The sequence below is a fragment of the Bos javanicus genome, chromosome 14 (assembly GCF_032452875.1).
Source record: "Bos javanicus breed banteng chromosome 14, ARS-OSU_banteng_1.0, whole genome shotgun sequence".
Lineage (NCBI taxonomy): Eukaryota > Metazoa > Chordata > Mammalia > Artiodactyla > Bovidae > Bos > Bos javanicus.
In genome coordinates, this window is record NC_083881.1 from 57,973,946 (window position 1) to 57,990,195 (window position 16,250).

The 16,250-nt window shown below is 33.5% G+C and overlaps 1 protein-coding gene across 13 annotated transcripts in view; it reads right to left on the bottom strand.

Annotated features, from left to right (window-relative positions):
* Window positions 1–5,322: 5,322 nt before the first annotated feature.
* Window positions 5,323–16,250, bottom strand: part of OXR1 (oxidation resistance 1) — a 549,175-nt gene continuing 538,247 nt past the window's right edge. For 8 of the 13 annotated variants that reach the window (XM_061439150.1, XM_061439152.1, XM_061439148.1 and 5 more), the window contains 6 exons: window positions 16,086–16,166; window positions 14,164–14,289; window positions 13,233–13,385; window positions 11,774–11,869; window positions 9,174–9,247; window positions 5,323–7,227 (listed from right to left, as the gene is read on the bottom strand). In XM_061439150.1, coding sequence (XP_061295134.1) covers window positions 7,092–7,227; window positions 9,174–9,247; window positions 11,774–11,869; window positions 13,233–13,385; window positions 14,164–14,289; window positions 16,086–16,166 — 666 coding nt within the window. In that variant the 3' untranslated portion in view covers window positions 5,323–7,091. The remainder of the gene's footprint in view (window positions 7,228–9,173; window positions 9,248–11,773; window positions 11,870–13,232; window positions 13,386–14,163; window positions 14,290–16,085; window positions 16,167–16,250) is intronic. The other 5 variants (XM_061439153.1, XM_061439149.1, XM_061439154.1 and 2 more) reach the window with 1 other exon arrangement.

Sequence of the window (16,250 nt, forward strand, 5' to 3'; positions counted from 1 at the left end):
GTTCAAAATTTCATTCTCCTTAAGAGGAAACACATCTAACTGGAAGAAATGGCTGATTTCAGGACTGGGTTACAGAAAGTACAGGTAAGTCTGAAACATCTTGCTGCACCTAAAGCAAGCAAGTGCTCAAGAAAATGGAGAAACACACAGAAGTCAGTATGATGGGGTTCCCATTGGTTAAATCTAGGACAGAAATAGATTATTTGATGCACTGAATTGAAAAAAGCAAAGAATAAACCCATCAGTCCATCTCCTTTCATTCTGCCTCATGTCTGGAAATTCTTTTGCAACCCGCACACAAACCATGACAATAACAACATAATTTTCAAATGAAAATTGAAGTTCTTCCTTACAGAAACAGAAGTTCTTCCTTACAGAAAACCCTGACAAACAAATGTGCTGGGAATAAAAAAAATAGAAAAATCATTATTTTGCATCTTTTAGTAATTCAGGAAAGAAATGCTTAATTGATATCAAAAACACTGACAGTTTGGTGAAGAATAGGGTATCTATGATATCAAAGTATCTCCCTACATATTTCTTATTCATTACAAAGGGAAAAACTGATAGCAGTGGAGAAACATGGTGGATACTATTTTAACTAACAAAAGTATCACCAATAAAGAATAAACATACATCGTGTGCATCCTAATATGATACAGAAGACACATCAATTCTGTTTTCCTGTCCAAAATGTATAATCTAAATACAGAAAAAGTGCAGACATCCACATTGAAGGATATTCAACAATCCTGAATATCAATCAACAAAAACAGCACTGTCATAAAATAGAAAGAATGACTAATGAGCCTTCCCAGGTTAAAGGAGATCATAAAGAACAACTGAATGCAATATAGAATCTTGAATTAGATTATGGATCAGGAAAAACAGTGCTTTAAAAGATATTATTAGGACTATTGGTGAAATTAAAAAATGGATTTTTTAATTAAATCATATTACTGGATTATGTTAAATTTCCTGAATTAAATCACTTCAGTTCAGTTCAGTCGCTCAGTCGTGTCCGACTCTTTGCAACCCCATGAATCGCAGCACGCCAGGCCTCCCTGTCCATCACCAACTCCCGGAGTTCACCCAGACTCATGTCCATCGAGTCAGTGATGCCATCCAGCCATCTCATTCTCTGTCGTCCCCTTCTCCTCCTGCCCCCAATCCCTCCCAGCATCATGTCTTTTCCAGTGAGTCAACTCTTCACATGAGGTGGCCAAAGTACTGGAGTTTCAGCTTTAGCATCATTCCTACTAAAGAAATCCCAGGGCTGATCTCCTTCAGAATGGACTGGCTGGATCTCCTTGCAGTCCAAGGGACTCTCAAGAGTCTTCTCCAACACCACAGTTCAAAAGCATCAATTCTTCGGTGCTCAGCCTTCTTCACAGTCCAACTCTCACATCCATACATGACCACAGGAAAAACCATAGCCTTGACTAGACAGACCTTTGTTGGCAAAGTAATGTCCCTGCTTTTGAATATGCTATCTATGTTGGTCATAACTTTCCTTCCAAGGAGTAAGCGTCTTTTAATTTCATGGCTGCAGTCACCATCTGCAGTGATATTGGAGCCCAAAAATAAAGTCTGACACTGTTTCCACTGTTTCCCCATCTATTTCCCTATTTCCCATGAAGTGATGGGACCAGATGCCATGATCTTTGTTTTCTGAATGTTGAGCTTTAAGCCAACTTTTTCACTCTCCTCTTTCACTTTCATCAAGAGGCTTTTGAGTTCCTCTTCACTTTCTGCCATAAGTGTGGTGTCATCTGCATATCTGAGGTTATTGATATTTCTCCCGGCAGTCTTGATTCCAGCTTGTGCTTCTTCCAGCCCAGCGTTTCTCATGATGTACTCTGCATATAAGTTAAATGAGCAGGGTGACAATAACGTACTCCTTTTCCTATTTGGAACCAGTCTGTTGTTCCATGTCCAATTCTAACTGTTGCTTCCTGACCTGCATACAAATTTCTCAATCACTTACTATGGTTATTAAAAATAATACCCTTGTTCTTAGGGGATGCAAGCAAACATTTAGATTAAGTGTAACAGAATTAGACTTAGTAACATAGGTAAGTCAGGGAAGTACATGGAGGGAGAGGGGATATGACTGGGAGAAGAGAAAGCAAGCAAATAGCTATTTTGTAAACATGCTGGTACATATATTTTGGTAAACAAATATAAACTTACTGTAGGGTACATACAAGGAATAAAATTTGCTGGCCAAAGTTAGGTTTAGAAGAATACTGGCAAAAAATTTTCCAAAGTTAACTCACTTCACTTAATAGGTTTTATTGGCTAATTTAATACTCTTGGCGTGCGCATGCTCAGTCGCTTAGTTGTGCCTGACACTTTATGACCTCAAGGACTGTAGCCTGCCAGGATCCTCTGTCCATGGGATTTCTCAAGCAAGAATATTGGAGAGGGTTGCAATTTCCTTCTCCAGAGGATCTTCATGACCCAAGGATGGCATCTCCTGCAGCTCTAGAACTGACAATTGACAAAGTCTGCCTTTCTTTTTTGATTCATAATCATTTATATATTGTGTATATGAGACCTTCATTTGATCTGTGTATTACAAAAACTGTTGATTGCCTTTTCATTTTCAATGTTTTCTTTTGATGAAAAGCTCTTATAATTTTAATGTAGTATAATTTATCAATTTTCCCTTTACAGTTAATGCTTTTCTGCCCAATGTATGTGTATTCTAAAGTCATGATGATTATTCTCCAGTATCTCTTATACTTTTCAAATTAAAAGCATTATTATTTTTTGACATTCACATTTATATCTATAACTTGTAACTTTTGCATGCAGTATGAGATAGGTTAAGATTCGGTGTTCCATACAGATATCCCATTAAACTGGCATCATTTACCAAATAGACCTTTCTCTTCACTGAGCAGCAGTGTCAGTTTTTGTAAAACCAATACAATATTGTAAAGTTTAAAAATAAAATAAAATTAAAAGAAAAAAAACAAACAGAAAAATATATTAACCATAAAAAAAATAAATAAAAAATCAGTTTGTTTCTAGACTCTCTTTGATTGGTTATTTAGTATATCCTTTGACCAATACTACATTATTTTAATCATATTTTTAATAGATCATGAATATCTGGTATTTAAGACCACAGTCCATTCTTCAGTGTTGCTTTAGTTTTAATCTTTGCATTTCCATTTCCATGTTAAATCACAGAATAGCTTATTTCCACAAATTCTGGCTGAGATTTTCACTGCCAATACAGATTGATTTTAGAGAAATAACTTCCTTCAATTATGTCTTCAGATCATCAGTATGGTCCCTAATGGTATATACTTCCCACTTATCTTCCCATTTGTCTTTAACTTTTTGTTATATATCTGATATTTTCAACGGCATTACAAAATGACAGTACTTCAAGCTTCATTTTCTTATTGTTGGTTTAGAAAGAATAAAAAGAAAGGTTTTTATATATTTTTTTCTTTTTTTAATACTGAATTTGTCTTTTGTGACCTTGTTAAATCAACTAGTTTCAACAGTTGGATCTTTTTGGAAATGTCTATGTACACAATTATGTCATATACAAATGATATGTCTTTCATTTCCAATCCTTATGCCTTTTCTTCTTCTTGCTTTACTGAAATGGTTGGTACTTCCAAGATAATGCTAAATATAAGTGGTGAAAGCAGTTATTATTGTCAGGTTTCCTATTTCTGGGAGGAAACTTTCAATAATTGACCATTATAGATGATGATTCCTGTACAATTTTCAACGATAACTTTTTTTTTAGGTTGAGGAATATAATTTTTCCCTAATTTGCTAAGTTTTTTAAAAAAAATCATAAACAGGGACTGAAGTTGATCAAATGTTTCTTATGCTTCCACAGAGATGATCATGGAAGAGACTGAAGTTCTCTCTTTTCTTAGCAGCCTGGGAGATTCATGTAAAACTGATCATTTTATTTTCCTTCAAAAACTTAAAAGCATTACACAGTAGAAACATACATACAAGCTTGAGACTTCTGTGGGAAGGACTTTTTTTTTAAATTAAGAGATTCAATTTCTTTAATACAAAAATTGTATTTCTTCACAAGGTCAGTTTTAATAAATTATTTTCCAAAACATTTTTCCATTTCACCTACATTGTCAGGTTTATTGATGCAAAGTTCTTCCCAATATCCTATCTTTTTAAGGCCTGATGGCCCCAATGATGTCACCATTTAAATTCTTCTTAACAGTGATTTGTCTTTTTCTTAATCTTGCTGGAGGTTCACAATTTTACTATTCTGAGATTTTGTTTTGTATGCTTGTTCTAAATTTTTTTACTTATATCTTTGTCCTACATTCTATCTCCATTAGGTTCAATTTGATGCTGTTTTTCTAGCTGCTTGAGATGGACGCTTAGAGCCTTTTCTTCAGCTTGTCCCTTGATATTACTATACCCCAAAATTTATCTCAAGAATTTTCTTTTTAACAGTCTATAATCTCCAAAGATATCTCACACATAGATTGTGGCTTCAACAACTACCTATATGATGTTGATTTAAAATTTTTTTATTTATCAGAACAGAATAATAACCCCCACTTCTCCAGTCTACTTTCTAGTTTCTCATGTTATATTATAATAAGGTTCACAACAAACCTAACTTCCCTATCTGCTGATTATGTCTCTTCTTTGTAGATTACCCATCTCAATGAATAATGTACCCCATTCCTAAGTTAAAAACCCAACAGCTATCCTTAACTTTTTCTGACATCCACCTAATAACCAGATCTTCTTAACCCTAATTCTTCAGTCTCTTTCAAACACATGCCTCCTTTCTTATCACCATCGCTACTATTCATATTCAGCCCTCATAATTTTTCTCCTGACTTCTCAACAGGCTTGTTTATTGGTCTCCTTGTCTCTATTTTTTCTATTAATAATTTTTCACAGATATCTCTTTAAAGCAGAAATTTGATCATGTCATTCTTTTATTCAAATTTTCTTAACTGCTCCTGTGAGATAAATAAAAATAAATTTCTTGACATTGTACAAAAACAAAGCTCTTTATGAAATTAGTCTTACCTTGCTATGCACTCTCCACTAAAAAAAGAAAAAAAGTGATATAATTTAAAAATAACAAACACTCTTACATGAGCTTCTCACATGCCAAGTACCTTGTTATATCCCCATTTTCTAAACTGACTCTTAAATTCATCCCTCCATCATTATTAATATTACCACAAGCACCACAGTTTCTAGAACCATTTTTCACATGTAAAACACAGTAGAATGGTTAATCAAAGACTTCTTAAATAGAAAATAACTTGATTATTCAATAAATACAAATTCAAATTTATATTTATGTATTTAATTTTATTTGGTATACACCACTATGACCTTATTGTAACTGAAATCCAATACAGGATTTTTTTATGATTAGTCAACTCCACAAAGACAATAATACTGCTGTGGAAGACCAAAGGGGGGAAAACTGATATATTTATTTACAGTTCCCTATATTGTAAACATTTAATCTATACACTGTTAGTAATTTTTAATGAGAGCTTTACATAGACAAAGAAACGATGCCCTGCATTTCTATTCATATTCAGCAATAGCATATTAAATAGAATATCAGATTTTCTTTTTCATTAGCATTATGCTTTCTTTAGATATTATCTAAATTTTCAAAAGATCTAAATATATTCAAGTACTATACAACTAAAACTACTTAAGCCAACATATTTGGCTTATAATTTCATTTTCAGAATAATTTAAAGTGCTATAAGCAACCTGGCAATCAACACTTTCTATAAGAACAAAACTACCTTTAAACATTAATTTACAAGATAATATACAATGTTTATCTGGAATAGCTGAAATTTCAGCACAAGGTCACTGTCACATGTATAACAGCAGGATTCTTTTTTTTTGCATAACATGAAGCTTTGAAATTAACTGATGAATTATTGCCATAATGGCTTATTATTGGTTTCCTACAAAAGAGGATAAGAACTACTGATATATTCTATCTTTTCTTTTTTTTTGAGGTCACTTGACAGTAAGTCTGCATATTCAACAAGTCTACTGAGTTACAATATTCTACTATAATCATTGCCCTTTTGTAACAGCAAATGCTAATGGTAATAACATATACCACTTAAAAAAATCACAAGTTTTTTTTTTTTCCTTTTGAATAGGAACCTATATTTTGGGAGTTGGTGTGCAACAAGGCTAAAACAACAGAACTATAAAACAGTTTACCTGACACAATATGTTGACGAAATATGCATCTGTTTCATAGTTTTTTAGTTATGATAATGCCCTGCTAAGCTACAAATATGTCAATAGATATTTTCTTGCTTGATATATTAAATCCAGTAGAATCATCAAGTTCTCATTCTCCTTTGTCATTTTATAACTCTTCATCAGACAATTCAATGATGAAAGCATATGCCCAAACCTGAAGACCATGTGCATTGTGGTCTATTACAATCAGAATTCTCCTCAAATTTCATTTTTATTAAAATGAAATTGAGATTACCGGCAAAATTAATAAAGAGAATGCAGTAGTGTGAATTAAAACTAGAACTCAGTGATCTATGAAGTACGTGTTGTTTTGGCATGTGTTTTTTTCTAAGAGTAACTAGGTTGAGCATGTCCAATAGTCATTTGTGCCAACCTCACAGATAACGGCAGTATCATGTATTCATTCCCTAGATATCTCAAGTTAGACTACTTTAGTAAAACAATCAATATAGTTTAAAAAATAAAAAACCAAAATAGGTTCAACAAAAGAGCACCATCCTATTAGGAGACTGAGAAAACATGGATTAGAGATCAGGTGGTCACTATGATCAAAATGCTACCAAAATTTTGACAAAACCTAAGCTGTTATGTTCCATGGACCCATGCCATGGTATAAACCTAAAAACGTCTGGGACAGAAACATGATTTTAAAAATAAATTCCAAAATTATAGCTATAATAAATGGTGATACGAACTAATTTTAAAACACGAGCTACATATTACATTGTATTGCTTCTTGAACTTTCCAAACAATGCTTGTTTGTCTATGTCAGGTTTGGGCCATTATCCTGCTAAGACAGAGAGCATTATATTCATTTAAAAGCCCAGATTTCAATGTCTTGGATACAGAAATCTTCCTTCTTAGAAAGTGTATGATTCCCAAATGTTTTACAAGAATGGCTTCTTCCATGGTAGAGATCTCCGTCAAGCCATAGGGCAAATTCTCCCCTGTAATATATAGAAGACAATAGTTCTAACAAGAGTCTTTTAATACTTATGCCCTAAGTTATAAAAGAATTATTGCAGAGGCTATAAAATATTAATTTAATGAGACATTTCAATATCCAGCAACTCTAAACTCATTCTTTTTTTCAAACCATTCTCTACTCCTTTCCACACTGGCACAAGGCAACTTTTTGTTCATCCCATTATAAAATTACTGAACATACAGAGCAAGGAATATAATGAACCCTCTAAAATTAGTTTCACAAAGAATTAGCTTTTGAGGCAGGCACTACTCTGTTATTCTTTGTCTGGTATTATAAATTTCTCTCTGCTGTTTGATTTTAACATATTTAATATGAGTTTCTCAGAGACATGAAAACTCCCTATCATCTAAAATAAAACGTGTGGTTAGTGTTAAGGGTTCAATCTCCAATTCACAGCTGAGGAAACTTTAGACTTGAGTTGTTCAAGGTCCCATACATAATGTGTGCTGAAGCTGAGAATTTGAATCAGGTCTGATTCTAAATCCTATATTCAGTCTGTTACATGATTTTGATTTCTTTGGGGCTCCTGTTTGGAATTCTGGAATATCAAGTCCTTTCCTCCCATTTCCTGAGACCATACTCTCCTTCTTCAAAGACTGTAAACTTGTTCTAATTTGTTATCAAATGACCCAATGGTTAGTTTAGTTTGCTGGAATCATGCTGTATCATCAAAACCAAGTTCCAGCCAACATCTAATGACACTGTGTATATTACTTTCAAAGACTGAAGGCACGCTTAACAGTTTGAAATTATAAGCCACTTGCTTGTGAGGCTTTCCTGGAGAACTAACTGAATCACATGTAAGACTACCATTTGAAGTAGGGCTGATTGACTGCCCCTCTCCACCAAAAAAGATGGAACATATGAACACCATAAGCTGATTCCAATAACTAAAAACAACATTGTTGTTAGTTACCCAGTTATGTCCTTCAGAGAAGGCTATAATAACCACGCTTAATTTTTAATCACTGAAATCATGTCTTCCAAATACCTATCTACAGAGAAGTTGTTAAGAGAATCTGTTAGACTTGGGATGATGCAATTCAGGCTAATATGATTCTGTAACCTGAATGAATTATTATTATTATATATATCCTCAAATATAGGAAATAAATAACACTTACATAAATTTGGGAATTATTTAGCATGTATTATGTCTTATTTTGAAGGACACAGAGAAGTAACAAACGAAGGAGATCACATCTGCCAAGGGCTAGTTAAGAAGTCTGGGCTAGGAGGCAGTAGAGCCACCTATCTACAAACACCATGCAGACCAAATGAAGTTGAAATACCAGAATAAGAAACCGAAGTTTCCTGCAGTGCTTGCTATGCTAAACAAATCAAATCAAACTGCTGATTACTCATACTGCTAAAAACAAAATAAATAAGAAAACAAGCCCTGAAAACATTGGCGGGGGGGGGGGTGGGATCACTAAAATTTTTAACAGGAAAACAAACTTCTGTTGTCTAAAATATCAATCCAAACAGTCCCCAGGGTAGAATAATATGAAAAAATTTAGACCTTTTTTAAAAACAATAAATTGAAAGAAAGAATAAATCATCATAATTTTTTGAAAATTTGAGAAGCTCGAAGGGATTAGTATATTTCTCTGTCAAATATCAAGGAGTCTGTGTACTCTAGAAGATGGGTTTTAATCGAAAGGGAATCAACTAAACAGCATTCTGAGATGAATAAACAAATATTCTATCAAGGGTTTCATATATTACACTTATGCACTTTCCTGCAAATACATACTTTCTTAGTCATAATATAAAAATTATTCATAATATATAAATTAGGATTCTAATATCAAAACTTTTCAAAGATAGCTGATTTAAAAATAACACAAATGAATTCTTAAAGTTTCTTTTAAAATCTCATAGTCAAATTTTCAAGAGACTTACCCTCCACCACCAAAAGCTAGTGAATCCATGTCTCCTTTGATAAAAAACATATTATCTCCTGTCCACTTAAAGACCTACAAAAAAAAAAAAAAACTTTAAATATGTAGATGAAAATGATTACTATAGTTAGTTCTCCTGAATCCCAAATAGTTAATAAAGCCTAGACAGACAGCAAGAAGAATAACAAGAACAGAAAAAGTTTGGGCCGAAAGGGTGGTGCTTTTGCTTTCAGTTTTTAAGACTAAATTTGAAAGCATGTGTTCAACTGCAACATAATTTAAATACACACATCTTACTATTTCTTCATATATACAAATTTTTCTGACTACACAGGTATCAAGAATTTGATGGTTAAATGAGAAATGTCAAAGAAAGTAAATCAGCTAAAAACTGAGTATATGCTATTTTTCACACCAAATTTAAGTGATGTAAAAGTCACTCAGTTGTGCCCAACTCTTTGCAACCCCATGGATTATACAGTCCATGGAATTCTCCAGGCCAGAATACTGGAGTGGGTAGCCATTCCCTCTTCCAGAGACATCAAATATAAATGTATATTAATTTGATAATATTTTAATATTTTGATTATGGCCAAGGTCTTTTCTTTGGGTATGAATTGCTCTATCATTATTCTCATAAAAACGAGTAACATGCTTATTTATGACTTCCAGTTTCAATTTTTTTAAAGAGCAATGAATATAAAAACATCTGAGAAATTCAAGGGTAAAAACTTCTGGATGTTGGGTTTCCCTGGTGGTCCAGTGGTTAAGAATCCTCCTGCCAATGCAGGAGACACGAGTTCAATCCTTAATCCACAAAGATCCCACATGCTGCCAGGCAAGTAAGCCCACGTGCCACAACTACTAAACCTGTGTCTAGAGCCCATGAGCTGCCACTACTGCAGCCCACGGGCCCCAGAGCCTGTGCTCCGCAACAACAGAAGCCACCACAGTGAGAAGCCCACAACTAGAAAGTAGCCCTACTCTCCACAACCAGAGAAAGTCCATGTGCAGCAACAAAGACCCAGAGCAGCCAAAAAAACCTTCTAGTAATATTCTTAAATATTTCCAATCTTTCATGGAAGTTCTACCTAAACATAATATTAATACAACATCAATTTCTAGTACCTCGTCTTTATAAACATTTTCCAAAGTATTCATTATAATTCTCAATAAACTTTTAACACTCACTTTTTCATAGATACATAACATTTGTTTAATTGCATTGTTAGTTAACAGGTAGAAACAGTATCACAAAAAGGACTGAAAACAAGCACAACTGAAACTTCCAAAATCTGTAACAACTACAAGCTTCCAGCTAGCTGTAGGAGTCAGTTGATATGTTTTATGGAAGGAATGGAAAGCACTGGTTAATCTGGTGAGCAACTTAAACCCAAGTTTGTTAAGAGAGTTTTTCTTGTGCTACCAAATTATATTTTGTTCATGCCTCCCTGGTGGCTCAGTCGGTAAAGAATCTGCCTGCAACGCGGGAGATCTGGGTTTGATCCCTGGGTTGGGAAGATCCCCTGGAGAAGGGAAAGGCCACCCATTCCAGTATTCTGGCGTGGAGAATTCAATGGACTGTATAGTCCATGGGGTCACAAAGAGTCGGACACAACTGAGACTTTCACTTTCTATAAGCTGTGCTTAGTCACTCAGTATCGTCCAACTCTTTGCGTACACATGGATTGCAGCTCGTCAGGCTCCTCTGTCCATGGGGATTCTCCAGGTAAGAAGACTGGAATGGGTTGCCATACCCTGCTCCAAGGGATCTTCCCAACCCAGGGATCGAACCCAGGTCTCTTGCATTGTAGGCAGATTCTTTACTGACTGAGCCACCAGGAAGGCATGAAAAAAAGAGAATTTGGTAACGCAATAAGAACTCTCCTACCAAACTTGGGTTTAAGTGGCTCACCAGATTAACCAGAAGCTGTTCCTAAAGACAACTCTTTTTTGTTTTTTTAAGCAACTATGTTGGTTCCTATTTTCAAGATTAAAATTTTATCTCCTAGGAACTGTCTGACATGCTGCATCAGACTGTATTAGAGACACTAAGACTGCACTCGATGCTTCAAACAGAGTTGCACGTTCACTAAAATTTAGGTACATTTAAAAATTTTAGATCTTATTGGCACTAGAATGTATCTACTTTAGTCAAGTCACAATAAAGAAAAATCAGGTAATCACTTTTGACTTAAACCCAAATGATTTATTTTTTAAGTTTTTAAGACTGACTTTCATTATTAAAACTTATTTAGTAAGTTAAAGCTTCTAGAAATTTTACAATGATGATTCATAAACAAAATAGTAATTATGATGTATACTTCTTACTGGACCCACGATGTGTGTCTGGTACCACATCAAGTGTTACACATGTATGGTTTTCATTCAATTTTCAAACAACCCTGTTACATTTTATGATTCCCATTCTATCCACAGGAAAGTTGAAGGTGAAAATGGTAATGGAAAAAAAAGTGCCAAGTTAACAGTAAAAGGCAGAAACTGAGAGTCAAATCCAAGTATGCAAAACTCCAGACTGAATGTTCTGTTCATGATACCATCTCTTCACAAACTGAATGTAACTGGAATAACTGTCCTTACCTCAAATTCTGGACAGAATGTAAAAACAAAGGTCTCTCCATTTCCATAAAAGCCATCACTCACTTTAAATGGCTGAGATGCAAATGCACCAAAAACCTAAGGATTAAAAAAAGGCATGTTCAATGACACAACTATCAATTTGTTTCTTTAAGCATTAGTCCATTATATATGTTTAACTAAAATACAAAAAAAAAAAAAAAAAGGAAATATACCATAGTTTTATCTATCTGTACTTTAACAGAGAAGCATGATCAGTTGTTAAACAACTCATATTATTGGCAGGTATAAACATATCAGTTTTTCAGTGGGAAAATACTAGATTTTTCCTCATTTTGAAACCTAGAAAGATGTTCATTATAACAATTAAAAAAGACAATCTAAAAAAGTGGTAGACACATTTCAGGATGACAATGTACGTATAATAAAGACAACAGCTGTTGTAGTACTATAGAACTTAAGAAAGCAAAAACCCTCCAGCATGGGTAAACATTCTCCTACTAAAAAGGTATGCTAGTTTTTTCTTCATTACACAGTAAATTCCATGAGGACAGAATTTGGGTCTGAATTGTTCAGTATTATAATGCCTTGGCCTTACACAGTACAAGACACACAATGAATAAGAGGCCTGGACAAGTCATTCCAATCTCTAGGTCTAAGGTTTCAGATCATGAAATGGGAATGTAGAGTTTGATTGATGATCTCTATAGTCATTATATCCCCTCATATTCTATTTTCATACTCTTAATTTTTAAATAGATTTTCTTATTGTAAGGTATGTGTGTAAATAATATATGTATAAAATATAATTATACAGCTCGATATGGAATTAGCACAAAGCAAAGTCCCATTTAACCTTTATTCATATTAAGAAACGGGACATTACCAGTACTCCAGAAACTCCCTTTGTGCCTCCTCCATGTAACCACCTCCACCTCCCCAAAGGAAGCTACCAGGTCTGATGATACAAAGATTTGTTCTGTCCATTTATGAAACTACTGCTTCAGAGATAACCAATGTGTTTCTTGCTTATCTGACATCCTCACACAATAATCTTTAACTTTCAAAACTTTCTCCACACTTCAGGACTGTCAATTTTCACCATTTCCCTGAACCTCACTCTTATCTCCTCCAGACAGAAATGAACAATATAAACACCTCTTTTACTTTTTATAGGTTCTCACTATACTAAGGCATATTTTGCTTGGCATCAGAGATACTCTCATACTTTAATATTTTTTTAACCAGACTGTAATTCTTTGAAGGTAGGAACTCTTTAATTATTCATGCTCATATCTATCCCTCTGCAGAACTCAGCACTGCCCTGCATATCAAGAGCACTCAATAATTACCAAATAAACTTAATAAAATATACTAATGCTTTTTATCAAAAGAATATGCCAAAATTCCTGCTACTTCCATCTCTTAAAAGGTAAGGTGTCTATGTGGTTACTTTTCATACCTGCCAATCACTGTCTTTAATCACCATCAGCACTGGAGTGTCTAAACCTGTCATTGTTCGATAAAGGGTCTTCAAGCTTGTGCCATGCTTCCTAGTACCATAAACAAGAGTCCATGGATAGCCGATTGTTCTTGGTGGAAGATGCTTGGTAAGCTTTGAAAAATAAATTGTTAACACATACTTGATAGTTTCTTATTGTCAATCTGCAGAATACTAATGCCAGCTGGAATTAAATGATACTTTATAAAATGTAGGCTATGAAAGTAACAGTAGAAATTATTTATCATTATGAAAGATACAGAGATGCTTGAAGTCTGTACATTTCTTGGTATGAAACACTAATTGTTCATTAGACAAAAAAAGAATCATATCAAACAATATATACATTAGAGGCAAGAAACATGGATTCCTTATTGTTTGCATCCTCTGTATCAAATTAACAAAAATATCAGATGAACTGTTACCTTGATTATTAACACCTCTCAAATCTAGAGTAAGACTCTCAGAATTAGAAATCAAGCTTCAATATGTTACAGCTGTATGGCTCTGAACATTTATTCAGCCTCTCTAAACCCAAGTTTCTTCATTTACAAAATGTGACAATAAGAGCATCCAACTCCTACAGGGGCTGCAGCAACTACATTAGATAACCTATATAAAGCAGGTAACTGGCACACAATAAGAAATTAAATACTGGCTATTATCCTGTTTCACCTAAATTACTATTGCCATTTATTTTAATGTCTGGTTACCCAAATCTCCTAATATCTTCCATTACATTAATTGCTATAATTTGTTTACTTTTTCTTCATTGAAGAGTAAGAACAGGAGCAATAGCTCTGCTTCTTCAGTTTTTAAATCAACTAAAAAGAAGCTATTTTACTCTCATGGGCACATACTCAGAATTTTACAAAAGTGGGTAATATCATACCTTTATAATTTGATCTGGCAGTAAGAGATGACTGGGATCACTTAGGTTTGGTCGAAAAGATTCAGATTCCAGGTCTGCTTTCACTGGAGTACTCTGCTTTGAATTGATGTCTTCCCTCGTAGTAATCTAAAGAAGCAAATAGAAGCAATATATTAATGTAAAACTGCAACAAACCTTTAAAACTTTTAGCCTTTTGAGAGATATCAAATCTTATACCTTGAAAAAGGTGGCTAAAGCTTTAATTTAGGATTGTAGAAGGCAAAAGATGCTCCATCTAATAACAATGGCATGTCTAATGTAGAAAGAGATTTCTGCTAAAGAAGACATTTTCCTCATCCACTACATGAATAAGGACAGGTATTGAAAGATAAACCCTGTATTTCTGTGTAAAAAGGGTAAACTGCATGCAAACTATACTTCTTCTGTTGAAGGGCAAAAGTGAGCGAGCTAGCCTGCTTTTTTCTCTGTGCTATTTTAAGATATTATTTTTATGAGATTATTTTTTTCATGGGAAACAAAATTTGCCAAATATAATTAAGAAAACTTCCTGGGTGCCAAAATTTTAATTTTAATTTTAAAAACAGTACAATAAAAAGTATAATATTTCATTGGTGTGCATATATATGTAAATTTATATGCTTTGAAAAAGTTACTGTTATTTTTTAAAATGCCTTTAAAATTTTTACTTTCTAAACACAAATTTTTTAAATCTAATTGAACCAAACAATACATCTAAAACTTGTTCACAAACCTATTTTTAAAATTAGAACAATCTGATGCACTTAAAAGAATGTATATGTTTGTTTGATGAAAATGATCTCACTGATATTCTTAAAATGATAAAAATGTTCATTAAATCAAAATAAATTCTTTTAGAATGTACTATGTTGGCACTTTTTCATGTTAATTTAATCTATAAAATGCAATAATATTGGAAAGTAAAATATATGAAAACATAAGTATTACTGATGAAACTTTTAAATCGGAAAACAGAATTCTATTGGAGCAGATAACTAAAATGCAGCAATTTTCGGCGACTGTGATTCCACACAGGAATGAAATCTTGCTAAATTATTTTGTTCTTTTAACAGATTTCTTACCAAAACTTAACAACATACATTTTCAACCAATACATGTTCTAGAACTGTATTGTTTTTTGATGAGAACTATATTAATTCTTTCACATCATGTTTTACCCTTATTTTGATGATGTGAAAGGTTAAAAAAAAAAATCTGAGGCAGCATGAGAAGCATTAAAAGAAAAAAATTCAGGAAAGCGTATCTCATTAAGAAAGAGGAAAACACACAATAATACACAAAACTGAAAAATGAGTTCAAATATATAGTTATTTCTGAAAAATCACAAAGATTATTTCACATATTTTTAAATAATTTATCTAGTTCTAGTACCTAATCAATACTACTCCAAAATATGTCTAATACCAACCAGGAAAACCTCAAGGACAAAAACAATTCATCTCATTAAGATATTTGATGTAAGGTTGATACAACTGAAATAGCCTTAAAGAGAACCTTGCTATCCATTAAATTTTTAAACATTTCCCCATAGTACCACACCTTTCAGATACCGTTTAGTAAAGATTCAATCTCAAACTCAAGACGTTCTTCCAATGTTAAATGAAAACTCATCAATCTAAAAAACACAGTACTAAGAACAGTTCTAAAATAACAGAAAATTCCTCTGAATATTTTTAATAAATGAAAAGATGCCAGAAAAGATAGCCCTACAGCTCTTCAAGGCAATACTGTACTCTTATTAATACAAAAAGGAATTTTCTGATGGGGCATTTTAGTGCTGCAGTCAAAACAAATCCTTCAAAAAAGAGATTTGCTCTGATGAAAGACACTAAAAATAGGAAGTATTCAATCTCTGAAGGGGTTTAAACTACTGAATGGGGCACCTGGAGACGTCTGCAGAGTGTGCGCAGTTCTTCAGTATTTAGAGCATCGATCCTGCGGTGATACTCAGCCACTGACACTACCTGAATATGGAGACAGGAAGACAATAATTCCACTGACAGTTGAGAAAAACAGCCCAAATAAAATAAAAACTGGAGAAGTTTAAA